This window comes from Lutra lutra, chromosome 9 (genome assembly GCF_902655055.1).
Source record: "Lutra lutra chromosome 9, mLutLut1.2, whole genome shotgun sequence".
NCBI lineage: Eukaryota > Metazoa > Chordata > Mammalia > Carnivora > Mustelidae > Lutra > Lutra lutra.
The window spans coordinates 7,072,718-7,100,413 of NC_062286.1; the positions used below are offsets into that span (position 1 = coordinate 7,072,718).

A 27,696-nucleotide genomic window follows, 5' to 3' on the forward strand; every position below is an offset into this window, starting at 1 on the left:
CACGCTTCCAGGAAGATGACAGTCACACCATAATGGGGCTTGTGCTCCCTCCTCAGCTCGCAGCAGGCTGGGACACCCCTCTCCTGGACTCCTTTAAAACTAGAGGTTCATGGGTTACCTGGGTGGCTCAGTGGGTTAAGCCTCAGCCTTCGGCTCAGGTCATGATCTCAGGGTCCTGGAATGGAGCCCCATATTGGGCTCTCTGTTCAGCGGGGAGCCTGCTTCCCCCCCTCTCTGTCTCCGCCTGCTTCTCGGCTTACTTGTGATCTGTCTGTCAAATAGATAAATAAAATCTTTTAAAAAACAACAACAACAAAAACCCCTTAGAGGCTCACTCTTTAAGATGAAAACTTGTTCTATTTTATCACAAGTCTAATCTACCTGCCAAAATGTCGGGTCCCACATGCCAGAAATCAGCCATATTGCATCCACCTACCCTCCCATTCACCTCCCATCTACCCCCTCCCCGTCCTCCCACTGCCCCCACCCAGCCATCCCCTTCCCTTCCATCCATCCAAACCCCAGCCATCCATTTATCCACCATCCAACAGCACGTAATGAACCCCCGTCATGCCCGGGCAGAAACCCGGAGATGACTCATTCGAGTCTCTGCCCCCAGGGAGCTCCCAGTCCAGCAGGTGAGACGTGAAAACACGAGGAACATTTTGAGCCAAAAGCAGATAAAAGAGGATAGAGGGGCAGGGAGCCCCACGCCGTGAGCGGCTAATGGCCTGTGCTGCTGGGAAGGTCTTCTGGAGGAACATCTGAACTGAAGGGGAGGGGAAGGTTTTCCAGGCCCTGGACCAGAACAGCAGCAGGCATGAGACAAAGATGCCGCCGGCCCCCCTCCCCCGCCCACCTTAGGCTGTAGGTGCCCAGGGTGGGATGTGAGGGCCCTGGTGGGAGTGGTGTGGGGTATGAGGGCCCTGGTGGGAGTGGAGGGGGCAACCCTGGGTGGGGGCAGCCTCGGGTCCTCCCTAAGGGCCATGCAAGTATGGTCGAGGGTTTCCCAGGGTGGGAGGAGGGGAGCAGCCCACACGCGCTATAGACTCATCTGGATTCTGGTGAGGGATGGGGAGGACATGGGTCTGTGCTCCTTCTCCCCCTTTCTGAACCTCCCTTTCCTGCCAACACCGTACTGCCTCCCCTAACTGCCCAGCCTTCTTTCCTGGCACCTGTCCCTGTGATCACACCTCTGTGTTTACCTGTTTGTCCCCTTCCATAGACCGTGGGCTCTCTGAGGACGGGGATGGCAGCCAGTCCTCGTGGCCGGCCTGAGTCCCGAAGGCCTAGCATCCTGGAGGCCCAGGTGACTCCTTCTGTGTTTGTTAAACGGAGGGAATTCATGCTCCGTGCTCGGGTCAGACTCGAGGAACTGGAGGGGTGAGACCGGGGCTGGAATTGAGCCAGGAGACCCCTGACTCGAAGACCCAGGAAGAATGCTAAGTAGATGAGCTTTGAGCGGCAAAGGCTGCGAGGTCTTGACAGGTAAAGGGAGGAGGCGAGCAGTGCTGTCTCTCCCAGCATCCAGTCTGAGGGCGGCATGCAGAGGAGTGGTTGCCCTGGGCAAGGGCAGCACGGAAGACCGCGGCCTTCTTTTCCTCCAAGGGTCTGACAAGCCCTGGCCTGCCTGCAGGCAGCTTTGGGGGCCAGAGCTGATTTGGCCTGAGGTGGGCCCACGCCACCCAGCCGTGAGCGGCCAAAGGATACTTCTAAGCTTTAATGTCCTTATTTATGAAATGACACCCAAGTAAAGACAAGGGGCCACGCGCCGAGCTCAGCAGGGCACTTTGATTCTGTGTGGAGAAGAAAACCTTAGCACGGGCGCCTGCAGTTGGTTAAGCGCCTGACTCTTGATCTCAGCTCAGGTCTTGATCTCAGGTTGTGAGTTCAAGCCCCGCAGCGTGAAGCCCACTTCAAACAAACGAACCAAACCTTAGTTGTTTCCTACCCAAGGAGCCAAGGATCCTAGCAGCGTAGCGGTTCTGGGGGCACAGGAACATCCAGATGGGCTCGAGTACCCTTGTGTTGGCCGCTGCCTTCAAGAGTGTCAGGGACCAGGCGCCTGGGGGGCTCAGTCAGTTGGGCAGCTGCCTTCGGCTCAGGTCATGATTCCAGGGTCCTGGGATTGAGCCCCGCGTCGCCTGCTCAGCGGGGGTCCTGCTTCTCTCTCTCCCTCTGCCTGCTGCTCTGCCTGCTCTCTCTCCCTCTGCTTGTGATCTCTCTCTATCTCTCTGTCAAATAAATAAATAAAATCTTTGGAAAAAAAAAAAGTGTCAGGGACCAAACTAAACAGGGAGGAGGTCATTCTCAGGGACTGCCACCGGCTGACTTGTGACAGTATGAACTTTAAAGTCACAGGAATATGGATTCACTTCCACCAAGATGGCGTAACGAGAACCAGGTACACCCTCACGTCTGAAATAGAAGGGAGGGGCCCCGGGTGGCTCAGTCGGCTGAGCCCCCGACTCTTGGTTTCTGCTCAGGTCGTGATCGCGGGGTGGTGACATCGAGCCCTGAGTCAGGCTCTGTGCTCAGCATGGGCTCTGCTGGAAGTTCTCTCCTTCTGCCCCTCCCACGCGTTCTCTCTCTCTCTCTGTCTCTCTCTCAAATAAATAAATCTTAAAACAGCAAGGGACAACCCACCCAAACAAAATCACGATCGTAGCGTTTTCAAGGACCTGGGCTGTAGAGACACCCCTGAGAGGCAGGAAACAAGTGGGGTGAACCCCACGATTGCCTCCGTTGGCTGCCTTAAGGAAGTTTCCAGGCTACAGTGGAGGGAGGAGAAACCAAGCAGGACCCAGGGGAGTCCCTGAGTTGAAGAGATGGCCCTGAGGGTCCAAGGACACCGAGGAGGTGAGGGGTCAAAGGACAGAGTGCCAAGGAAGAGAAGACAGCGAGAGGACGCTGGAGATCCGCTGAGGGCAGCCCTAAGCCACCCGTGTGCGCACAGCCTGGAGCGTGGCCGCATCTGAAGCCAAAGGCAGCTGTGCACATGCACGTGTGCCCACTTTTCGGGCCGCGGGGCTGCTAATTTTGTCAGCTCCTCAAAGGGGGACCCCGTACGGTTAGATCCGGGCTCCTTGAGGACGAGGGCTTCTCAGAGCACCGAGGGCTCACGGAGGGCGCAGGACAGTGGCTGGGCCTGGGGCTCGGTGTGCAGGAGTCCCCAGCCCCACGCCCCGCTGGCTCAGCGTCCCAACCCTGGGAGCCAGGGCCTGCGGTTGGCCTCACGGGGCACAGCTGAGCACAGGCTCCCCAGGCTGGTGACAACGTGGCTGTGGGAGCTCTGAAACGTTAGTATAGGGAACACCAGGAAAAGGCAGAGCTCTGGCTACAAAGCCGGGTGGGGCTCGAAGCCGTGGGTCCTCACTTGTAACCTTGGGGGTGTCCCTGAGGAAGAGTTCTGCCACTTGGTAGACCCCCAAGGCTCCAAGCCCAGACCCAGCCTGCCTCCTGCGGAGCACAGACCAGCTCTTCCACCTACACCGAGTGGCCCGACAGGGTCCCCTTCCTCGGGACCAGGCCCCCACCTGCTACCTGGATGGGCTTGGCAGTGACAGAGCTCCCTGCCAGCCATGGGCCGGTCAGGCCTCGCAGGAACCGCGGGCGGTAGGAAGGACAGGAGCCATCCGTCCACCGAAAAGACGAGGAGGCTAAGATCCCCAAGTCACTCGCTGGAAAGTGAGGCCAAGACGGGAGTCCAGGCCTCCGCCCTCCGAGCGGGCCTCTCCCAGTCCCCCAGCTCCCAGCTCTTGCTGCGGAGAGAAGCTGATCAGCCTCATCAGGGAGCCTGGCTCCTTACTACTCCAAGTTCTCCAAGGACGAGGGAGGGAGTGGTGTGGACAGCAGGACCCAGACCCCCAGCGGCTCCCCGCCCCTCATTTGAGCTCGCACGGGACTTGGCTCATTCCTGTCACATCTGTCTTTTATCCCTCCAGGGCCCCCTTGCCCATAAGGCCGTGTTATTTTTATTTTCCACTCAGATCCTCTCCTGTCAGATTCGTAGGAAACTCAGCCCTTTCCTCTGCGGTTCCTCATCTTTCCCTACAAATTGTCCTAAATCATTTGGGGCTTAGCAAGCCCAGATGGGGATCTTTCCAGCTGCAGCTCCCCAGGGGCTGATCCAGGAAGTCCCAACAGTTGTTGCTGCTGCTGTGATCTCACTGCCCAGGGGTGTCACTGTTGACCCCTGGCCACAGGCCCCCTGACACTGGCAGAAGCCTGGGTCTTGGAAGGGCAGCCCTGGGCCCTTGGTGCCACAAGAAACCACACACACTTTCAGCCTCCCGTGTGGCCACACCCCAGACACCGACCGGCTCCACGGGGTGCCCATGGGATGGCCACCTCCCGGAGACTTAAAATAAGTGTCACCTTTCCTTCCTGGGGTCCACACCCCACAGAAAAGGCAGCTTTTGCTTTCCAACTCTGAACACTGACGACTTCACCACAGAAAGTAGAGCCTCGAGCACCTGTTACTGTCGGATTAGTCCTCGGTTGTCCATATGCCCCCGTGGCGAAGGGCTGATTCCACGCTGCCTTCTTCCTAGCAGAGGACACGGGCCTTCAGAGCCTCTGACGTGGTTTATCCTCTCCCTGGCACCCAGGAAAGGTTTCTTCCTGGCTAATTATCGCCAGAGCAGCAGGACCACCACCCCCATGGCTTAGACCTCCGTGGGGAGCTATGGCTACTCTTCTCTGACAGCCTTTCCCCTCTCCGGACTGAATACATGTCTACAGGTGTGCCGGTCCCTGGGGACAGCGTGGCCTCCCTGGCGGAGACCAGATCTCACGCCTGAACCAGGCATCTGGCGAAGGCGGGGAGACTCACAGCCGTGGGAGTCAGGAGATGGAGGTGCAGAGGCTCTGGGGAGCTTCCCTGGGGGACAGCACAGCTCACGATGGGCAGCCCAGTGGGAAGTGGTTCTAAGACTTTCAACCATCAAGGGGCGCCTGGGTGGTTCAGCCGGTAAAGCATCTGACTCTTGATTTCGGCTCAGGTCATGATCTCAGGGTCATGAGGTCGAGGCCTGCGTCAGGCTCCACGCTCAGCGGGGAATCTGCTTGAGATTCTCTCCCTCTGCCCCTCCTCTCTCCCTCCCTCTTTCTCTTTCAAATAAATAAAATCTTAAAAAAAAAAAAAAAAGACGATGACTTTGGCCCATCTCAGGAAAGCTCATCTCACAGTGAGGAGGAGGGTGGCTGGATGAGGCTGGGAGCCCAGGGGCCGGAGAGGAGTGGCTTGGGAACCCCAGTGGCAGAAGGAGGTGATGGTATGGTTCTCCTTCTGCCCCAGGGAAACGGCCACGATGTTTCTCAGAGACAGGAACGGAGTGTGTTTCCTGGATTCCTGGCCCTCTGTAACCTCTCAGTGGAGCGCGCCCACCACAGAAACCGGGAGACTCACTTGTGGTGTTCAGACGTCTCAGACCTCGACACGTGTCGTTGTCACTTTCGACCCTGAAGCCTTTCTCTTCCTCCTAGTGGAGCCGCCTCCCTCCCCATCTGTGAACAAGACCCACATTCAGCTCTGGAGCCAGAGCAGGGCACTGGGGCCCCAGGGGCGCACGGAGCTGCTCCAGGAAGGGCTGGAGCAGCGAGTGGCCACCACAGGCCTTCAGACCCCATGTAGGCCCCCGGGCCTTCCCCGCCGCCCCCGGGGCCAGCGCCCCACAGGGCCTACTTGGCCACCTTCCACCTCACAGCTGGGGCACATGGTTTATTCGGCTGGCCACTGTCCAGAAGATACTTTCCCGAATTCAGGGAATTAAAAAAAAAAAAAAGACCTGAGAACAACTGCTTTGCTTTGATGACGGGCTCTCACTTTGACACTGACACAGACCGTAGTAGCCCCAGGGGGATGTCTTCTTTTTCTGAACACTTTCATCTCATGAACGGTTGTGTGAGGTTTCCACTGGAAAATGCAGGAAGCTGGCCGAATATGTTCCATTTTAAAAAAATAATGATGTAAAACTGCAAACATTTTACATCACGAGATTCAAGGCCTAATGTGTCTGGTGGTAAGAAAGAAAATATTAACCACTTTTAAGAGAAATATCTGTATTATTAAAATAGAAATGGCTTTCATCTTTGATCAAAAGAAATGATTTGGGCTTGCATGGGGAGGAGCTCTGGCTGTGGGGGGGACTCGAGGCTGTTGGAAGGCCCCACGCACCGTCCTCTGGCTTGGCAGTACGAATCTCCCAGCGATGGAACAGCTGACCAAAGGCTGTCTTGCCAAGTAATAAAAGTCGATGGAAACACCCGTTTGCCTGTGACAGCAGCAGGCCTGTGGGTCTGGGGACAGTGCCAAGGGGCCCTGCATCTGTGCCCGAGAAGATCTCATGTCTTGCTGGTGACACCAGGGAGGCTGCCGGAGTTGGTGGGAACTGTGACAAGTTGAGACCTCTTCTGGCTTTGGCAAAAGCTAACGTCGCACCCACGTGCCCCTTTGTTCTGACACCCTCCCAGCTGCTCCAGAGGGACCTGCCACCTGGACCCAGAACGCACGCCAGCCAGAGCCTTCTTCCAAGGCCGGCCATGCCTGCGCCCCCGCAGGGGTCCTGCCTTCCGGTCAGCCTCTGGCTCCCCCGGCCCCGTCTTGGATTCCCAGCCATCCCCGGCAAATCAGCTTCCTCATCTGTCAGACAGGAACGTTCTTGGGCTCTCTTGGCCTCACCACGATGACTTTGTGCCTTCTCCCAGGTGGGAAGAGAGGAAACCAGTCCCATCAGGCTGGTGAGAGCAGGTGTTCTCAGGACCTCCTCCAGGTGGGGCTGGGGTTCTCCCTCCAACCCCCACCCCCAGCTGCAGAGGCAGCTCTGTGCCCCCAAGGGGTGGCAGGACAGCAGAGATCGAGGAATCCTGGAACTGCCTGATCCCAGATTGTCGGGGCTGCTATGCCTGGAAGAGCCTCCAGGGGTCAGTTTCTAGAGAGGGAAACTGAGGCCCACGGGGTGAAGTGGCTGCTCACTCGGGATCAGAACTGAGGGCTCCAGCTCGCAGCCCCGCACGCTGCATCCATCACACCTGCCCAGGAGGGGAGCAGGCCTCTATCCAGGGAGCCAGGCGGGCGGTGGCTCTCACAGCCCCAGCGCCGGGAAGTAAGAGTCAGACAAGTTCTAAAGCTTAGACTCAATCCTTCCTACCCTGAGCGAGGCTGGGGTCCAGGAGCAGGGGTCTCCCCCAGGGACTGGTTAGAAATGCAGACTCTCTGGCCCCGCCCCAGACCCACAGAACCCCAATTCACACATCCACATCTCCAGGCAGCTTGTGTACAGAATCAGGGACGTGTTAGAGGCCCCAAGGGAGCCCGTCTGGGCCCCACTCACTGAGGAGCCCTAGTCCCGGAGCAGAGAGGGCCATTCAACATGGGAAGCATTTCAGGCTCCAGGAGAACCTCGCAGGCAAGCCCTCCCCAGAGACAGGAGCAGCTGGGAGAGCACCTGCACGTGCACCTGGGGGCAGCACCTGTGCCCGCACCTGGGGGCCGCACCTGCGCCTGCCTTCGCACCTGTGTCTGCGCGGCTGACCACCCCTTGCCAGCAAGCTTGAAGCTGGATCTTTGGAAGAACCAGGAGTAACTGCATGTTGGAGGGGCTCAGCTCCAGCCAGATCCTGGGCAGGGCAGGGCTGGGGGGCGGGGTGCAACCCCAGTCTGGTGGGGGTGGGGCAGAGGAGCAGTGTCCGGCTGGCTGGGACAGGGGCCTGCAGGGCTGCTCCGGAGGCCTCAGTGACAATACTCCCGCTCAATGCTGGCCATCAGCTCCTCTTCTGAGTAGTCGTAGGAGATGGCAGAGATGCCCGACTGCCTCTCGGGCCTCCTGTGGCTGCTCTCCGGGGTTCTGGGGGCCAGAAACACAGACAGCGACGTCAGGAGACAAGATGTTACCTTCAAACTCATCATCTCTACGATGGCCTACCCATTCGGGGACGTCTGATCCGTGCTCAAACCAAACCCCGAAAACCTTTGCCCTGGGGTTAACTTCTTATTCTTTTACAGGACAAGCCTCTGCTTATTTCTCTGGCTTCGTTGCCTATGACCTTGTCTGCCAAGACCTTACGTACCCTGCCTGGAAGCCAGCCCCGGAGCGTTTCAGGGTCAGGGCCCGAGTTCAAATCCCAGCTCTGCCACTTACTAGGGCTGCGACCTTGGACAAGGCATTTGTATCCCTGAGCAGGGTTGTTTTGTTCCTCCCCTCTAAGTGGAGATGTATTTCTAAGTCCATTCTGGAGCATGAGGAAGATAAACACAGAGAGCTCGTGACACCCAGTCCGGCACATGGCATAGCCCTCAGCAAATGTGTGCTGCGTTTCGAGATGCCCGTTTGCCTGATTTACTCACGGGGCCGGCACCCTCGTTGCAGGGACGGGGGCAGGGGGGGGAATAGAGCTGCTCAGGACAGGACTGGGCATGGCAAAAGTGACCAGAGCCACACCCCTGTTCCTGTTGCCCGGGCTCCAGAAAGTGCTTCCCACCAGCCTGCACCTGGTGGCCCATCCCCTCTCTGACTTTCTGGACATCACAGGGACTTTTGGGTGGTGTACCCTGTACCCCAAAATTCCCTTTCTCTCAGGCTGCTCCCTGCTAGTGTTGCCTGGTACTGGCCTTGGCCTCCCCGGAACCTCCCACAGGTGGGAGGGCGTGGGCACGGTTCAGGCTGCATCTGGAGGAGAGCTGAGCTCTGCAGCCCAGAGCTGCCTGTCGCCAGTTGGGGGACAGCGAGCCCCCCAGCCTGCTTTGTCATGCTAGAGAAGGAGCCTGCACGGCTCTGCCGGTCAGACAGCTGGGGCCACTTCCTCCTGTGAACTCAGGGAGCCGGGCTGGGAGATCCTTGGGCAAGTGGGGACAGGAGCCACCAGAGCCACAAAGCTTCCCCTCCATGCGCCCTCAGCTTCTGTTACCCAATCCTGAGATCTCAGGTCAGGCCAGCCCTGTCCTCAAAGCCTGCTCGACCAGCTCAGCCCTGCCTCTTCCATGTCCCTCTGCAGATGTCATCAAGGATGATCGGGACTGGGGGGTCAAGGCCTACATGGCCCAGGTTCACATCAAACGTTCTTCCAACAAGTGTCTGGGAGACACCTGACCATGTGCCTGGAACGGTGAGGGACCAGACATGGGTCAGGTGTCCGCGATGACTTCGAGAGGCAGAGTGAGGCCGGGAGCCAGACGGCCATGTGCGCCTCCTGCCTTACAGGTCACGAGTGTGGAGGCTGGGGCCCACAGATGAGGGGACACCCCAGCTTGCCAAGGACGGGGGTGGGGGGCGAGCGTTTGGGGGGAGATACTTTAACAGGGCTTTGAAGGATTTTTCTCTTCAGCATTTTATTACAAAGACTTCCAAGCATCCAGAAAGTTTGAAATTGTAGATTCAACAATGAAGTAAATACACTTTTTTTTTTTTTTTTTTTTTTTTTTTTTTTTTTTTTTTTGCTGTATTTACTTTATCACAAATCTCCTTCATCTGATTTCTGGAGGTATTTCAAAGTAAACTGCAGGTGTTAGGACATTTCTCCCAGAAATGCTGCTCTGCCGGGTTCTGACAACAGAGCAGGGGTTGGGGGAGGAGGCCGGGAGGGAAGGGGGGGCCACTGCCTCTGAGAGCTGTGTGGGGGCCATGGGGGGCCATGGAGGGCCCGCAGGCAGGGGGAGGGGGACGGGGAACCACGGCAGATGTGGGGCGGGATACAGGGGCTCTCCTTAGAGGCCACAGAGCCCAAGTTTGGGGATCAGAGGAAGACCACTCCAGTCCTGAGCCTGAGGAGGGCCAGCCTCCCTCGGAACTTGCCTCCATGGCCCTCTCCTCCTCCCCCCGGGCAGCAGGGCTGACGGAGCCTGGCCGAGACTCCCATGAAAGCAGGTGAGGGAGGGAGGGAGGAGTGGACCCCGGTGAGGGTGGTGGCCTCCTGGAGCGTGCAGGGAGCAAAGGGGCCCCCTCGGTTAAGAGGCAGAAGAAAGAGCTAATTGATTCCAGGTAGAATTTAACCCTTCTAAACTCCTCAGGTTGGCAAAAGCAGGAAAAGTCACACTAATTCTCTTTAAAATCAGTGGAAACATTCAGCCAGCATGGAGCTGGGGCCCACAGGCAGGTGTGTCCCCAGGTCCCCAGCACGGAGCCGCAGGCACGGGCGTCTGGGTCAGCCCAGCAGCGCCAGCCGGGGCCCCTGGCGCAACTACTGCAGAGGGACCCCGTGTCCCCCCTTGTACCCGAGACCACCCCCAGATGCCGAGTGCCAAGCCCATCCCCGGTCCATACAAGGAGGGGAGGATGGCTGAGGGAGGACCAGGGCTCTCCACCCTGCTGACCAGGGCTCTGGGCCCGGGCCACTGGTGCCAGCGGGTGTAAGCGTTCCCACTTCCCGGGGTCCCAGCCTGCTCGCACTTGAGAGCGGTGGCCAGTGGCCGCAGCTTGACACTTGGCGCCCTCTCTACCTGGGGGAGCTTCCGGCTCTCCATGACCTCCTGGGCCCTGTGCTAACCGCCACCTGCTGGCACCCAGCGTCCTCAGCTGGAGATGCTGTCCAGGTGCTCCCTCCTCTTGCCTCCTCTGCAACCCCCCACATGGCCTTCCAACCAGCTGAATCATCACCAGCTCCTCCGGGAGCCCTCAGGCCTCTCCCGTTCCCTCTCTGAGCTCCCAGGAGCCCACTGCCTACGCTTGTGAACAGACCGAGCTGCTCAGGGAAGGAACCCCGCAAACGTGTGGTCGCTAAGGGAAACCAGCCAGCTTCTTGCCCTGCAGCCATTGGGAACTGGTCATAAAACAGCTGTTACACCAGAAGTTTTACACCCGTTCACATCTTCTTACCAGAGTCACGCCCGTCCCGGGGACAGGGTAGATCACTGTGATCCCTTCAGAGGTGAGGAACCCAGGAGGATGCGGGGAGGGAGAACAGGCCAAGGGCCCAAGGTCACCCCAGCCGAGCCTCATGCTGGGCTGCTCTTGATGCCCTGAAGCCCTCACGCGGCCCGGAGCCATGCGGGATGGCCCTCAGCAGAGGAGGTCTGGTCTCTGCGCCCAGGTCCTTATCTGACTCTTCCCAGGGGTTTAAAAAGCATTTTCCTGATAAAATTGTAACAGGATTAAAGGGGCCCCATCTGCCATCCCTCTGGGCTGTAAACCCTGGAAGGATCGTCAGCAGATGTCCCCCAGCACACAGTTTCTGCGTGAATGAGGGAGATCGGGAAGGCCCTGGATGATCTGGGTCAGAGCCTCTCTCTGGGGGAAGGTCACGGCGGCCGTGAGACCGGAGGGCTTCTGCACGTTTCCATGGATGGGACCGTCCCTGGCCGGACCGTCCCTGGAAGGAGGGAGCCGCATCGGGCAGGGGAGCTGGGACCTGGGACCTGTGGGCCACACAAGAAGCTGTGGCCTCTGGCGGAGGGAATGCGCTCGCCCCAGCCTCGCACTCACCTGGAGACTCCGGCGCTCTCTGGGTGCTCATCAGTGCTCTGCTTTGAGGACACCTTGAGAAGGACAAAAGGAAGAAGCATCAAAAGTTTGTCAGGGGTGCAGCCCACCTGGGTCCTGGATTTCTGTCGGCAGTGGACGGCCACCGCGGTTCTAGAAAAACCACAGCCAGAAAGGCTCCCTCTGGCTTTCTGGTTCCATCTGCTTCCTTCACAGGTGGGAAAGCTGAGGCTGCGGCAGCGGGTCACTTGACGAAGTTCACAGAAGCAACTCCCTGCCTTGTGGAGAGAGGGTGACCCGACCGCACCCCCCTATCTCTCACCTCTAGGCCTTCCCCTCGCCTCCACCAAGCTCTCTCTGTCCCCAGACAAGGGTGTGGAGACGGCGCACATGTCCGTCTGTGGGCTTTTCCAGCGGTCGGTGCCGAGCCCTGGGCCCGCACCAGCCTGTCCCGGGGACCACAGCTTTACAATGAACCTTGACATCTGGTAAAGCAGGTCCTCCCACCCCACCTTTTTTTTTTTTTTTTTTTTAAAGAATCTTGAATACTCTCTGTTCTTTGCCTTCCCCCATATTTGAATTGGCCTATTCCATGGGAAACAAAAATCTTGGGGATTTTGTTGGGGTGATATTAAGCCACAGATCATTTGGGGGGGGGAATTGATATCTTTATAATAATCCGCCTTTTGATTTATGAACTGGAACTGTTTCCCCTTCATTCAGGCCTTTAATGTCCTTTTTTTTTTTAGGTCTTTATTTATTTATTTATTTGAGAGAGAGACAGAGAGAGAGTGAAGGGGGGGTGGGGCAGAGGGAGAGGGAGAAGCAGACTCTCTGCTGAGCAGGGAGCCTGACATGGGGCTTGATCCCAGGACCCTGAGATCATGACCTGAGCCGAAGGCAGATGCTTAACTGACTGAGCCGCCCAGGAGCCCCGGATATCTCTTTTTAGACCAGTTCCTAGAAACTTGTATTTGTTTTTTTTTTTTTTTTTGAAACTTGTATTTGTAATGCTATTATCACTGTCATCTTTTTAAAATATTTATTTTATTTTTTAACGATTTTATTTACTTATTTGAGAGAGAGAGGGGGAAAGAGAGAAGCAGACTCCCAATTGAGCAGGGATCCCAATGCAGAGCTCGATCCCAGGACCCCAGGATCATGACCTGAGCCAAAGGCAGACGTGTGATTGACGGAGCCACCTAGACACCACAACATAAACTTTTTAAATAAAGTTTTATATCTCTTGTTGTTACAGAAATATGACTGAAATATATATATTTGGGGGGGGTTGGTGAATTTACCAACTATTGTATTAGCCCTAATAATTTATTTATAGATTTTTTTTGGTATTATTTTTATTCTCATTCACATTCTCTGAGAGTAACAGCCATTTGCTTTCCCCCTAGGCTTTCCGCACTTCTGGTGCTACATGAAAAGAAATGATGATAACAGACTTCTTTGTCTTGCTCCCTTATTGAAAGGGAAAGTTTCTATTGTTTCACAGCTTAATGTCTACTGTGGGTTTTTTCCTCAAGCATCCTGCATCGGAGCCTTGTCTGGGTGCGATGGGCCGGTCATTTCTCCAGCTCTGTCTTCCAATGTGCTGATCTCTTCATCTTCCTCTAATCTCCTGCTAACCCACACCATTAGGATCTTTGGCTTTATTTATTCTAGTTTCCATTTCTACAAGTAGTTATGTTTGGTTCTTTTTCAAATATATCATGTCACTTTCTCTAGGCCCTTGTGCTTTGCAGGTATTTTCTTTAAACATAATAAACATAAATCGACTGTAATCTGCTCCTGTGTTCCAAACAACTGAAGTGTTCACTGATCTATTTTGGAGGGGGGAGGGGCAGAAGGAGAGGGCGAGGGAGGCCCTCAAGCAGATTCCCCACTGATCGTGAAGCCTGACACAGGGCTCAATCCCAGGACCCTGAGATCATGACCTGAGCTGAAATTGAAAGTTGGACGCTTAACAACTAAGCCACCCAAGTGCCCCTTCACTCTTCTGTTTTTGTTAACTATTTTTTCTTCTGGTTTTTACTGGGTTCCATCCATAGTTGGTTATTTCCTGTTGTGTGCTGCTCATTGTCCTTGGAAACGTCTTTGCGAGTATTCCTCAAGGCCCAAGAGGAAGATGACTTTTTTTCCAGGTACCTCGGTGGCATTTCTAGTCTGGGACCACTTGAAATTAAATCTATGCATTCAGGCCTGGTAGAGGGACCTTCCTTATTCTGCAGACAATGGGGAGTTTTAAAGGTTTTGGGTTTTTTTCCTTTTCATAGTGGAAGAATTACCTTCCCTCCTTCCATGATCCTACACAGCCAATAGAGAGAACTGCACTTTCCCCCCATTGGAAGCTGCTTATATCCCCTCCAAATTCTGTTTTAAAGCCCTCCTCCATCCTCTGACTCAGAGATGTAATCACATGGGTCAATCACTCACCAGCCCTTCACCCAGCACCCCAGCACACCCAGTGCTCCATCAGCAGCCGCCCAGACATTCACTCTGCACTCGAGGTGCCGGAAATGTCACTGGAAAAGTAAGTTTTATTTATTTATTTATTTTTAAAGATTTTATTTATTTATTTGACAGAGAGAAATCACAAGTAGACAGAGAGGCAGGCAGAGAGAGAGAGGAGGAAGCAGGCTCCCTGCCAAGCAGAGAGCCCGATGTGAGGCTCGATCTCAGGACCCTGAGATCATGACCTGAGCCAAAGGCAGAGGCTTTAACCCACTGAGCCACCCAGGTGCCCCGAGAAGTAAGTTTTAAACACACCAAACAGTTAGCCGGATGTGTAAGAGCATAGTGCTGGGGGGTGGATGTTGCTATAAAATGTGCGATTGGAGAAGGTGGGCACTGTGGTAGTCAGAAGCATGAGTTTTGAAAGAGAGTTAGCCTAAACCCTGGCCTACCAGCTCTGTGGTTCGGGGTGGTTGTCTTGACCTTTCTAAGCAGTGGTTTCCTCGTGTGCAAAGCAAGTTTACTGAGAGATACTTTAAAGTCATTCCAAAGTGCCTGGCACTTAGTAAGTTCTCGGTAAACACTGGCTGTTACCATTTCTATTATCATTGGACAGATGCTGCATACCATGCTGTCTACTAGTTATTAACCCATTAGTATTAGTTAGTCCTCCCCAGCAAGAGTACCACTTCTCCCGAGCTTACAGCTCTCCAAGCTGAGCACAGGACAAACACGGGGTATTTTCCGAATTAAGTCGAATATCAAGTTGCTGGGTTGTTATAATCTTGAGTTTAAAGTCTATATAGCAGTTGGCATAGTAGAGTAAAAACGGCATAATAGAGAAAAGGGCTCAAATCCCAGTTGTGTCATTTAATAATGATATGCCTTTGGGTGGATTGTGAGGCTCTCTGAGCCTCAGTTTACCCATCTGCATAATGGTATCTTGGCCTTCAGGACTGCTGTGAGATGAGAGATTATCCATCCGGCTCATCCTTAGCATAACAGCGATCCTACAGGTGACCAAGAAACATCACTTGAACCATGTGAACCAACGTCCAATCTAGGGTAACCTCTGACGAAGTCCCACAGGCAGGTGACCAGAGCGCGTGATGAGGTCGGTTGAGGGGACTTGGTCTCGGTCTTCGAGGCATAACCAGAGGTCCCTGTACAATACACTCTTCCCTGAGAAATTAGCTCTGATGTGTTTCTTGGGAAACATTAGTGATGGGAAGTGGAAGCAAGCACACACTGGGTATGTCCTGCCGATGCCAGCCCCGTGGGGATGGGCAGGGGAGGGCCAGCCAGCCTCAACGCGCTTCCGGTAAAGGTTGTTCTTGCCTGCCCAACACAGCAAGTGGAGGCTGGCCCAGAGCAATGGTGCACAGCCCAGTTCCAGCAGTACCGCCAAGAGCTGACCGTGACCACTGGTGGCTGGCGACCTGCCATGGGGAACTTCCTATCATGGCGCATTTCTTTGAACAGTCATTCTTGCCCTTGGGGAGTATAAAGATGAAGAGGAGATGACTTCCAAGCCAGCAAGGAATTCACAGTCGGAAGAGGGACAGAGAGTAGGGATGGAGTGAAGAAAGAAGACAGGAAGTAACACACACACACACTTACCCACACTGCCTCTTGAAGCCACCCATCCCATCTCAGAGCAGCTCAGACTATCTGAATGTTCTTTTTTTGTTGTTCTGTTCTGTTTTAAGTAGGCTCCACACTGGGCATGGAGCCAATGCAGGGCTTGAACTCATGATTCTGAGACTGACACCCGAGCAGAGATCAAGAGTTGGGCGCTTAATCAAGTGAGCCACCCAGGCGTCCCTGAATGTTCTTTTTATTAAAAACAAAATTCCGTGATAAAATGCACGTAGCCTAAACTTCACCATCTTAACCATTTTGAAGTGTATATTCCAGTATTTTTTTAAAGATTTTATTCACTTATTTGACAGACAGGGATCACAGGTAGGCAGAGAGGAAGGCAGAGAAAGAGGCAGAAGCAGGCTCCCTGCTGAGCAGAGAGCCCAATGCGGGGCTCGATCCCAGGACCCTGGGATCATGACCTGAGCTGAAGGCAGAGGCTTTAACCTGCTGAGCCACCCAGGCACCACAAAGACTTTATGTATATTCCAGGATTAAGTACATTCATATTGTTGTGCAACCAATCTCAAGAGCTCTTTCCATCTTGCAAAACAGAAACTTTGTCCCCATTAAACAGCTCCCCGTCCTGTGCATCCCCCACCCCAAGCTCCCTCCTACTGGCTCTATGAGTCTGACCACCTTGTCTAAGTGGAAACCTAGAGCATTTGTCCTCTCGCGTCTGGCTGATCTCAGCTGACGCGTCTTTGGGGTTCATGCACGTTGGAGCAGGTGTTAGGATGCCCTTCCCTTTTAAGGCTGGTTAATATCCTGCTGCGTGTGTGTACTACATTCTGTTTCTCCATCCGGCTGTCAGGTCGCTTGCACATTTTGGCTGCTGCGAATGCCACTCTTGCCAACAGGGCTAGACAGAGATCTCTTTGGGACCCTGCTTTCAACTCTCTCGGGTACCCGTGAAAGTCTTTGCTTACACGGCCACCGACCTGCCTCCCGACGGCTTTCGGTCGCTGGGCCTGCCTGAATTCCCAGGAGCTCCAGAGAAGAGAAGCAGTAGCTTGCCAGCCATCCCCAGCTGCTTTTTCAATGTCATGCTGTCTGCACCCTTGCGCCTCTCGTCAGTTTCAGCCGGAAGCCGCTTCCACCGCCACCTGCTTTGGCCAGGCCCCCTCATCACCAGACCCTGTGAACGTTGTCACAAATACAGTTTCTCCCAACGGGAGAGTCAGACCTTTGCACGTTCAGCCCGTCTCCACTGCCTCGCTGCTTTCCCTGCCACGAACGGTGACACACTGCTGGCCTCATGGGGCAGCTAGGACTGGGCACACCATCACCAGCGGGGACTGCACACCCTGCAGCCAGGTTTGGAAGGGATGTGGTGCTCTTTCTTTCATAATCTCCCTGATGGCTCAGGCTTGTTACATTTGCTCCATGTTTACCGAAGTTTCTTCCTATGCCCGAGGTCTGAGTGTGCGGTCCTTTCCTTGTCAATGCGTTTCAGCCTTTCACTTGACTTTGTCAGATGTGGACCGTGTTAGACGCCCTCCCAGAAACCCAGCTCACTGAGACAGCAAAGGGAGGTTGGATGAAAAGCAAAGACACAGCAGCCCCTGCTGGCGGCTCCAGGCCTAGCGTGGACACACGTTCCAGCCACCCGCCCGCTGGCAGCTGGCCACCTCTGGGCCAGACAGACATTGGGAGCCCAGGGGGCCATGGCGCCTGGGCTGAGGCCGGTGGCTGTGGGAACTGGGCTGAGCTCAGGGAGCGCGTGAGTGTGTGTGGGTGGGTGGGGGTGTGTGTGTCATCACTCGCGATCCTGTGCAGGCTTGGAGGAACACACAAGCGCTGGGGAGGGAGTGAATCAGAGGGTCTCTTAGTCTCCTCACACTCCTACAATAGGGTACTTTGGAAAAAGCAAAGTATCAGTGGTTAATTTTTAGGAAATGTACTGTATCTTTTACTTACCAAAACGTCTCTGCTCTGTTTCTTCTATTTAGAGAAGAAGTTTTAACTCTTCATGTTCACACTCACACACACACACACACACACACCTATCAGTGATATGCAGAATTGCCACAGATGTGTAAGGAATCCAGTTCCGTAGCCTTCCACGGTAAACCATCCCGGCCATCAGCCCCCTCTGTGGTCCTCCCTGCTTCCCTCGGCCACGCTCCTGCCTCCTGGCACCCACTGTCCCTGCGGATTTGTGGCTCCATCTGGAAGCCACGACCGGTGAGGAATCACACAGCGTGCGCCCTTTTCTTGGCTTCTGTCCCTCAGTGTACGATTCTGAGATCCATCCACGTGGTGTGTAGCGACATTTCACTGCGCCCAGTGTGGGGCTCGAACTCACGACCCCAGGATCAAGAGTCCCGTGCTCCACCCACGGATCCCACCAGGCATCCCAGTAGTTTTCTCCCTTTTGTGGCCGGGTAATAATATTTCACAGCCCGGGAAGACGTCCCCTTCTTCATTATCGAAGAATTATCCTTCTTGGAAGCCCAGGTTGGTCCGGTTGGTTGAGGGTTTTATGGCTCCTTGTCTCACGATGGACACTTGAATACATAGTGTGGAGAGAACAGCCTGAGGGCAGCCCTGGTGCCTGGCCTCCCCACCTCCGCCAGGTCCCCTGTTGTGCCTTGCGGGGAGGGGGTGGGTGGGGAGTCCAGCCCTCCCGCCGCCAGGGGGCGCTCCTGTCCCCACACGCCCCACTCCAAGGCCTCCCAGGGCTCAGTGGGGAGAGCTGTTCTGCATGAATCAAATGACAACCAGACTTTTCCCAAAGGAGACTCTGACTCTGAGACCACCGGTCGGGGAGCCCCCACCTCCCTTCACAAGACCATGCCTTCACGAAAGTGTTTCCAAAGAGAATGAAGGCCTGGAGAAGCGAAACGAGGTGGGATTGGAGAAAAAGGACAATCAATTGCATTTATAGTGTTTTCTCACCTTATAAAGCACAACCACATTCATCTTCACACCATTATAGACACTGCGGACTCAGCTGGACTCACGGATGGGCTGCAGGCGGACCGTTGCCCACCCTGGGGGCGGCCCCGATCTGGGGGCGCGGGCCCTTGCATGGGGAGGGAGATGACCTGGTGTGGCTCCCAGGGGACCCGCCCGGCCCTGGGGCAGCTCCCCCTGCTGAGCCCCAAAGACCACCCCCCCCCCCGATTCAAATGAGATCTGGGCCTCATGGCCTTGACTCCCTTCGGGGCTGGTGATTGATTCTCCAACTGGAAAGAGACCACCAGGTTCCTGGACACTGGATGTTGGGAGGAAGAAGCCAGCAGTCTCCTTCCTTGCTGGTATTGGGCTCCTGGCCCTGAATGAGGTAAGAACCTTGGGTGTCCCCAGACTCTTGCTGGCCCCTCCCCAGAGCCCAGGCACCACTTGTCCCAACCCCTGACGGAGCTAGAGCTCCTGGGCGCAGAAAGTCTTCACCAGCACCGCTGGATGTCAGGCATGCGACAGCGACCCCCACCCTGCCCCCCCTTCGCCTCTCCACCCAGCACTCAGTAGCCACTGCTCAGGTCAGGCGCTGCGGGGCTGGGCTCTCACCCCGTGCACAGCGGCCGCCATCCTGCAACCATGGAGGGAGGGAGCCCTCCGAGGTCACCAGCCGACCCACATCTCCAGGCACTGTGTATCTCACAGTTTACAGCCTCACTGTGTTTACAGGTCCCCTGAGGGGAGGACTCTGCCTTCAGCGTTTGATCTTCTCCAGGCTTAATCTTCTTCTCCCCCAGTCCAAGTGCTTCCCCCCACCACACCCCAGCCCAGCTGTCTGCAGGCCAGTGTTCACGAACCACTCTCCACAGTGGACATGAATCTCAGACGGCCCCTGGAACTGGTCCACCTCCCGCCCCGGCCCGACGTGTAAGGCACTGAGCGTGATCATCGGCTCAACTACACAAGCAAGAAGCCCCCACGTCTTTCTAGAAACTCGCCTCCCTTTGCTTGTCACACCCACCTGTCACCTGGTCTTCTCCCACCTTCTGTGTCCCGGATCAGTGCAGTACCCTCCTACCGGAGCTTCCCACTCCTGCACAGTCCCCGCTCATTTCCTCCCCGCTGCCACCTCTGACCTTCTGAAAGGGAGGCTGGCCCGGAGAGCAGGCACGATAAATAAGGCGATGTCTCCGGGGAAGGGACCTGGGGAAAAGGTGGCGATGGTGGGAGGGACACTTTCTTTTCGGGACATCTTTCACATCTTCTCTCCTGTGCATGTCTATTACCTCTTCTGATTTTAAAATCAACATTTAAGTATAATAAACACGACAACTTCTATGAGCTCCCCACTGCCTACAGGATGAATTTCCACCCCTTAGCCTAGAGGGCTATGAAATCCGGACTCGAGGCGACCCGCTTGCCTTCTGTACTCCACCCACCATCCCCTCGCTGTCCGGCTATAAGGGGCTGCACACTGTTTCATCCCTTTGGGTTTTCCACACGCTGCCCCCTCTGGAATGCTTCATCCCTTTCCTGCTGCTGGCTGGAAAGCTCGACTGATCCTTCAGAACCAACTCAGACGTCAGGCCCACTGGGAAGACGCCTGCCTCCGGTGGGATTATTCAACCCCTGGGTGTGTAATACTTCCGACACACCTGTGCTGCGGGGCTTCCCTGATGAACGACAAAGGTGTGTTTACACAACCCTCCAGAACACAGCTAGGAGCTTTCTGGGCGTCAGCAGTACGTTTGACTCCTCTGTGTTTCCTAGATTGCTCAAATACCACCTACTCCCACTCAAATTTGTGTGCTTTGGTATAGATCACATCTGAATGCAGACGACAGTAACTCTTCAAAACAGTGGCTTTATTTTCTTTGCCAAAAGTCCATCATATCATCCATCACGTTTAAGTCTCTCTGGTGATCTGCTTTCCAGCCACGTAATCATTTTGACTGCTGTTTTCCCCTTCACCTCCCACGGTAGCTGTGAACCTGGGCTACACCGAAGTCCTGGCTGGTGGGAACACACAAGCCTTATCCCGGTCCTCCTCTGCTAGAGCAAAACGGAACCTTCACAAAAATGCTGGAAGACGAATTCATTCCGCCTAACTAGAACGCATGATCGGCCTAGACCTTCTTGTAAAAACAAAATGTGCTACCTTTGCAGCAACAATAAAGTTTCCAGAAAATGAGGGGCACCTGGCTGGCTCAGTCAGTAGAGCGTGTGATTCTTGATATTGGGGTTGCGAGTTCAAGTCCCGAGTTGGATATAGAGATTATTTAAAAATAAGAACTTTAGGGGTGTCTGGGTAGCTCAGTCAGTTAAGCGCCTGCCTTCAGCTCAGGTCATGATCTCAGGGTCCTGGGATTGAGCCTCGCATCGGGCTCCTGCTCAGCAGGGAGCCTGCTTCCCCCTCTCCCACTCCCCCTGCTTGTGCTCCCTCTTTTGCTGTCTCTGTCAAATAAATAAATAAAATCTTCAAAAAGAAAAAAAAAAAGAAAAACTAAGATCCATAGGGGCACCTGGGTGGCTCAGTTGGTTAAGCGTTGGACTCTTTTTTTTTTTTTTTTTAAGATTTTATTTATTTATTTGACAGACAGAGATCACAAGGAGGCAGAGAGGCAGGCAGAGAGAGAGAGGAAGAGAAGCTGGCCTCCTGACCTCCATGACCCTGGGATCATGACCTGAGCCGAAAGCAGAGGCCTTAACCCACTGAGCCACCCAGGCGCCCCAAGCGTTGGACTCTTGATTTCACTCGGGTCATGACCTCAGGGTCCTGGGATCCAGCCACTTCAGGCTCTGCACTCAGGAGGGAGTCTGCTGGAGATTCTCTTCCTCCGCCTCTCCCCATTCACTCGCATGCTCGCTCTCTCTCTTTTTTTCTCTCTCAAACATAAATAAATCTTTAAAAAATAAAAACAAATAAAATCCTAAAAAAACAAAAAACTTCCCAGAAAACAAACTTCCCTAGATCTTGATCAGCCCAGATTTATGAGGCAGGAGGGGGAACAAAGTCTGAACTACATAATGTGGTTGTAAAGGGGCAGACTTTGTGTTTATTGGGTTGTATCAGAATTTCCTCTCTAAGAGTGCCCTTGAATTTTACTAGTGCATTTAATCTCAAAGACTTTGTATATCCAGCCCGTCTGGGACTGAGATTTTATGGTTAATTGGGCATCCTAAAAGAGCCATCCTTGACTATCTACTGCCACTGCACTGGAAAAAGAACCTTCCCGAAAGCATTGACTACACTCTGGTCCCTTGCCCCTCAGTCTCCATGAACCCCAGCCCGTCGGGCTTCCCCCACTCTCTTCCTGAGGGCTCTAGGGATCTCCAAGTTGCTAAGGTCAGTGGCCAGCTCCCTGGCTTCATCCTGTTCATCCCATCAAGCAGCATTTACAGGAGCTGCTCCCCTCTCCCTTCTTGAAACACTTTCCTCCCTTGGTTTCCAGACATGGCATCCTCTTGGATTTTTCCCCCGTTGCTGGTTGTCCCCTTTGGCATGTCCCCTTATCTTTTCCGCGTCTAAACACAGCAGGGCCGGGTCCTTGGCTCCTCTCACACAAGCTTACACACATACACACCCGCAGCACTGCTTGCCTGGCACGCACGAGGGTGTTAGCTGGCATCGTTGTTACTGGTGTTTTGGTCAACCCTCCACGCGCCTCTGTTCTGCCGGCTCCCACACTCATAGCTCCAGCCACAACCTCTCCCCTGAGCCCCAAGCACTTACAAAGACCTCTGTGTCAGTGGGCCAATGGCCTAACAGTGGCCAAAGGACCATGATGCTCTGCCTAGACACTGGGCGCCCATCCTGGGCACCAGCCTGTCTCCCACTACCCTGACCTTGCCCTCTCCACTCCAACCACACCGCCCAACCCGCTGCTCTCTGGGGCAGACCCTCCAGGCTCCACCCCAGGACCTCTGACGGGCTGACCCCTCAGCTTGGAACAGCAGTTCCCACAGAAGCGGGGCAGTCCTCACCTCCTCCACAGCTTTCCCAAGTACTACCCTTCAGTGACACCATCCCTGCCCATCTATTAAAAAAAGGACAACCTGGACCCACTCCTGTTCTCCCCAGCTCCTGCTGCTATACTTTCTTTTTTTAATTTGAGAGGGAGGCACTGGGGGGAGGGGCAGAGGGAGTGGGACAGACAGAATCCCAAGCAGACTCCACACTGAGCACAGAGTCCGACGTGGGACTCAATCTCACGACCCTGAGATCATGACCTGAGCCGAAATCAAGAGTCAGACTCTTAATGGACCAGGTGCCCCTGCTTTTATTGTTCTTTGTACTTTATTTTGTTCCCTGGTGGACTTACTGTGATCAGAATGGTAGCAGAGCTTCTGCCTGTATGAGTCACTACGTACACCCAGCACCTCAAATGGCATGTGGCCCGAGCTGAGCGCACGGACCAGCCGTGCAGGGCACCTCCTCGAGCTACCAGAGCACCGAGGACCAGAGATACCACTGCACTGTTAGAAAACTAGAATTGGTGGCACCTGGGTGGCTCAGTGGGTTAAAGCCTCTGCCTTCGGCTCTGGTCATGATCCCAGGGTCCTGGGATCGAGCCCCTCATTGGGCTCTCTGCTCAGCAGGGAGCCTGCTTCTTCCTCTTTCTCTGCCTGCTTCTCTGCGATCTCTGTCTGTCAAATAAATAAATAAAATCTTTAAAAAATTTTTTTTAAAAAAGAAAGAAAACTAGAATCGGATTAAATAACTTAATACAACCCAAACCCAAACTGTCAGCTCTCCTCACATAATTTTTCCATCCTAAATAGTTTTCCATTTTAATATCCCACTAAAATGCTGTTGATTTTAAAGTCCCACTGGCTTTGGGAAAGGCATTTTGCCTTGTACACCTAACATTGCACAGACATGAAGGTGGAAATGAACCCAGGACAGCAATAGGAGACAGTTTCGCTAAAGTATATGGACTTGATGGATATTTTGCATTTATTAAAATCATTAAAAATACTATGCAGCCATATAAAAGCTGTTTAAGAGATAGTTTTAGTATAAAAATTCAAAAGGGAATATTATAGTTTCACCAATATCAACATAATGCCGCTTGTAGATACCTATGTAGATAGGAATATATATATATCATACATAGTGATATATATGATTGATTTAAATACCTCTTAAAAGGGGCACCGGGTGGCTCAGTTGGTTAAGTTCCGACTCCTAATGGCAGGTCATGATCTCAGGGTCATGAGATCGAGCCCCGCATCAGGCTCTGGGTGTGGAGCCTGCTTAGGATTCTCTCTCTCTACTCCTTCCCATTCCCAATCTCTCTCTCTCTCTCTCTCTCTCAAATAAATAAATAAACATAAATGCTTCTTAAAACTTAACTTTAAAAATGCCAGTTTTAGACCATGGCAATACTTCATTCTTACCCAGCAACCTTCACTGTATCAGGAAAACAACCAAGAATTAAGAAATGAGACAAACATGAGCACTTGATTAACTCGAATATTTGCCACAAAGCCCACTGGGCAAAGAGATGATTCTCCGGGCCAGGGAAGAACCTCTCTCTGGCCTGACCTCGAAGGGTCCTGCTCTTCCTTTAAACACGGAATCAGCAGGCGTCGGTATGTGACTCCAGCCCCTCCCCCAAGGGCAGCTCAGAGAGGGACCACTAGGGTGGGGGATGCTCAGGGACAGACAATGGTTACAGTGTGACAAGCATCATAACTGTTAGGGCCATTTTGATCATAAGGGTACAAGGTACAAGAGCCTGACTGCCCAGAGTCTGATCTCCACTCCGCCATAACTGTGCGGCTTTGGTTAAGTTGTTTAACCTCTCTGTGCCTGTTCTCTTTCCCATCTCTAAAATTGGACGAGAATAATGCTAAAGACGAAAAGAGTTAATGCGTGTCCGAGACCCAAGTGCACGTTGAAATATGAGCTACGACTATTTTTGAACAAAGTCGAGTGTAATCCGTAATATTCAGGATGATGGTTCAGAGATATGCATAATCAGTCTCCAAGAGAGTCTAATCAACAGTGGTTAAAATTTTTAAACATGGGTGCTTAAAGGGATAGTTTCACTTGAGTCTGATACTGTCTTATGAAGAATACCTCTCTCTTTCAAAATGCTAGATAGTTTAGAACCTAAGGAAGGTTTTCGTCCTTCCCTCCTCAAGAAATTTAAATTGTGTCATTTACTTGCTCGGTGAAACATTTGCTCTGTCCTTGGGAACAGCATCTCTAACATTTCGGAGAAGGGCCGACTTCTATGTATGGGTTGAAGTTGGCCCTTTGGTTTTTAGATAGTCAATATTGATACGACTAAATACTAACTTCTTCCTAGCTTGATGATGTCTCGTCGACTCAGAATCTTATAAGATGTACAAGTGCCAAGAGAATCAGTCCAAGGAGGTCATCTGTACAGCAAAAAGCATAAGCCTCACAACTGACCGGAAAGGCGACTGACCTTCTAACTGTGGACTTTACAGTCAAGAAATTAGGAGCCTGGACCTTTTCACTTCATCTCCCCACACCTGAAAATAATTGGACTTGAGGAGCTTTCCTACAGATCTAATAATCTAAGATTCTAGGATTGACTCATGAAATAATTATGGCACAGAAGGTACATACAATCCACCTCCAGAAGAACCACCCCGGCTGGCCGATTATCCCTCCCAGGTACATCCACCTGCCCTCGGCCTCTAACTGTCCTGCTCCGTTCAGGACCTGCTCACTCAGACCGCCACAGCAGCCCCCAGCGGGCTATCTTGGTCCCAGGCTTACTTGGCCCAGCCCATCCTCCCACAGCTGTTCGTGTCCTCTTCCTAAAACACAAAACGCTGCACCCCCAGCCCTTCAGAGATAGCCATAGCTTTTAGGATGAAGTCTAAACTCCTTAAGGTGGGGAAACTCCCGAACGACCTGAGAGCGTGGTAGCGACCCGTCAGCGTCTTCCTTCCACCCAGGCCCTCCCCAGCCACAGCCTGGGCACCGCAGACCACACCCCATCGCCTTTACCCACGCATGCAGGGTTCCTTCTGCACAAATGCTCTTCCCTGCTTGTCCGCCTGGCTAAGGCCACAGATCCTTCCAGATTCAGGTCAAGGGCCGTCCTTCTGGCGTGTCCCCCTGACTTCTCCAGGGAATTGGTCCCTCCTCCTGTGGGCTCTGTGCAAGTCTGTCTCAGCACACTGTGTTCTGCTTTTTGTCTCTCTCCCCCAGCTAGACTGAATCGCTTTTGGGCAAGGACCGCGTGCCATCTGTGTTGGCTTTAGCACCTAGCAGGGTGCTGGGCTCCTAGAAATGACTGGGACAGTGAGTAAGGCAGCCCTGCTCCCTGAGAGTCACTGATACTCAGCGTATCAGGGGGAAATCCATTCTTTTCCTTTTCCTCTCGTTTTCACTTTGAGAGTTTCCAAGGCGCTTGAAACTTGGACACTAGATGATTGCTTCCATGCTCTCTGAGAATTTCCCCCAAGTTTCTCAACTGTTTATCCATTTCTAGTGTTATATAACTGAATGGTGACGTAGTCCTGAAGGAATCTTGTGAACGAATTCAGTCCTACTCACTGTGGCTCACTTTGGGAGGGTAGCAGGGCACCGGGGACAGGCAGGAGGATGGGGTGGGGGGGGCTGAGACACTGCACTGTCTGATTTGAGCCACTTCTCCTCCCCACCCCTCAGGGAGGCCTTTTCAGGATTCTGCTGCTTGTTGGCTGCTCCCAGAAGACACTTCCCTGGGTCCTGGCAGTTAAGCCTGTCCGGCTCCAGAAAAGGGGGCGCTGCCTTTGGCGTCCACCTCATGCCCGGCAGCTGAGAGTAAAGATCTTGTTCATTCTGCTCTGCTGGAGAGAAAACTGTTGCCAAACCAGAGCGCTCGTTTTTATTGTTTTTTTTTAGAACAACAGGACTGTTATTACAAGTGTTCTGGAAGAGAGGACCGGGAAACTAAAAACAGATTCCACAGCATCTTAAAAATAGCCAGTAGCATGTGAATTGCTCGACTAGCAAGGCAAGACTCTTGACGTGTCTGACACATTTGTGAACCACTGTTTGGCTACCGGTCCCCACCATTTCGCAGCCTCCTCTTGAGAGAAAAACCAGCACCCCTGGCCAGCTCCCGCCTGGGCTGGAAGGGCTCTGGGATGCTGTGCTTTGAGGGCAGACACACAGTTCTAGAAGGCGAGCTCTGGCCAGAAGACAGCCTGGGAGACGCATTTCTGCCAAGGGATGTGTGTCTCCCCCGCCCCCTCTCTTCCAGGCTGCTCCCAGCACTGTCACCCCAGACTCGAGACAGTGAGAGCAGCACCCAGAAGGGGCAGACGGGGAGAAAATCAGAGTGGGTGCTGGGGAAGGACAGGCCACGTGATCAGCGGGACATCTCGGAGGCATTCGGAGACTCAGAGACGGTGGGTGACACTTGGGGCAGAGGGGGACGGGCGCCGTGCAGGCCGGGGGGGGGGGGGGGGGAGGGCGGAGGCGGGTGGGAGGAAGCAGGAGGCTGGGGGCTGGGGGGTGCTGGGGGACAGGGCGCGGCCCCAACGGCTCCGCGGGCTCCCACACTCACCCGGCTCCCGGCGCCGGCTGCGGGTCGGGGCCGCGCCGGGCCCCGCGGGGCCAGCTCCCCCGGGCCCCAGGCCGCCGACTCGGCCAGCAGCTGGTCCAGCAGGCGCAGGGTCTCGTCCCCGCCGTCGGGGGGCGCCGCGGGGCCGGGGTCGGGCTCGGCCGCCCCCTCAGCCGCCTCCGCCTTCCCGGCCTCCTCCCGGGCGGCCGCCGCCGTCGCCGAGACCAGAGGCCGCGTCCCGCCCTCCGAGGCTGCCCCGCCGGACCCCGCCGGCTGGCTGTCGGGGCTGCGGAGCCGCCGCAGGGCCGGGCCACTCCGGCTGCTGCCGCTGCCCATGGCGCCCCCGCCGCCCGCCGGGCAGGCCGGTCTCGCCGCCCGAGCGCGGCCCCGGGGCGGGAGCGCGGCGGGGCGGGGACGCGGGAGGAGGCGCGGCCGGGGGCGGGGGTGCGGACCCGGGCCGGGGTTGGGGCGGTCGGTGAGGTGCTGGGGACGCGATCTGGGGGCAGGGATGCAGGACCCGGCGAGCCGGGGGTTGGGGTGCGGATCCGAGCCTGGGCGGGGGTGGGGAGTGGCGAGGGCGCTAGAGGGAGGGGCGGCGGGGGGACCGGGACGCAGACCCGGGTTCGGCAGGCGGTGGAGGGGGGTCGGGGCGCTAATGAGATGCGGATCCGGGCCTGAAGAGTGAGGGGCCGAGATGGGGGGGCCGCGATCCGGGGGCGGGGACGCAGGAA

General features: G+C 54.7%; 1 protein-coding gene and 1 pseudogene across 1 annotated transcript; both read right to left on the bottom strand.

Moving 5' to 3' along the window:
- Positions 1-244: 244 nt before the first annotated feature.
- LOC125110039 (uncharacterized) lies at positions 245-1,545 on the bottom strand (annotated as a pseudogene).
- Positions 1,546-5,795: 4,250 nt separating this feature from the next.
- On the bottom strand, positions 5,796-27,353 carry CYS1 (cystin 1). Its single transcript, XM_047745874.1, has 3 exons — positions 26,969-27,353; positions 11,418-11,470; positions 5,796-7,847 (listed from the first exon to the last, which is right to left on the bottom strand). The coding sequence occupies exons 1-3, from the start codon at positions 27,299-27,301 to the stop codon at positions 7,733-7,735; spliced, it is 501 nt and encodes a 166-aa protein (XP_047601830.1). The 5' UTR covers positions 27,302-27,353; the 3' UTR covers positions 5,796-7,732.
- Between the last annotated feature and the right edge of the window lie 343 nt (positions 27,354-27,696).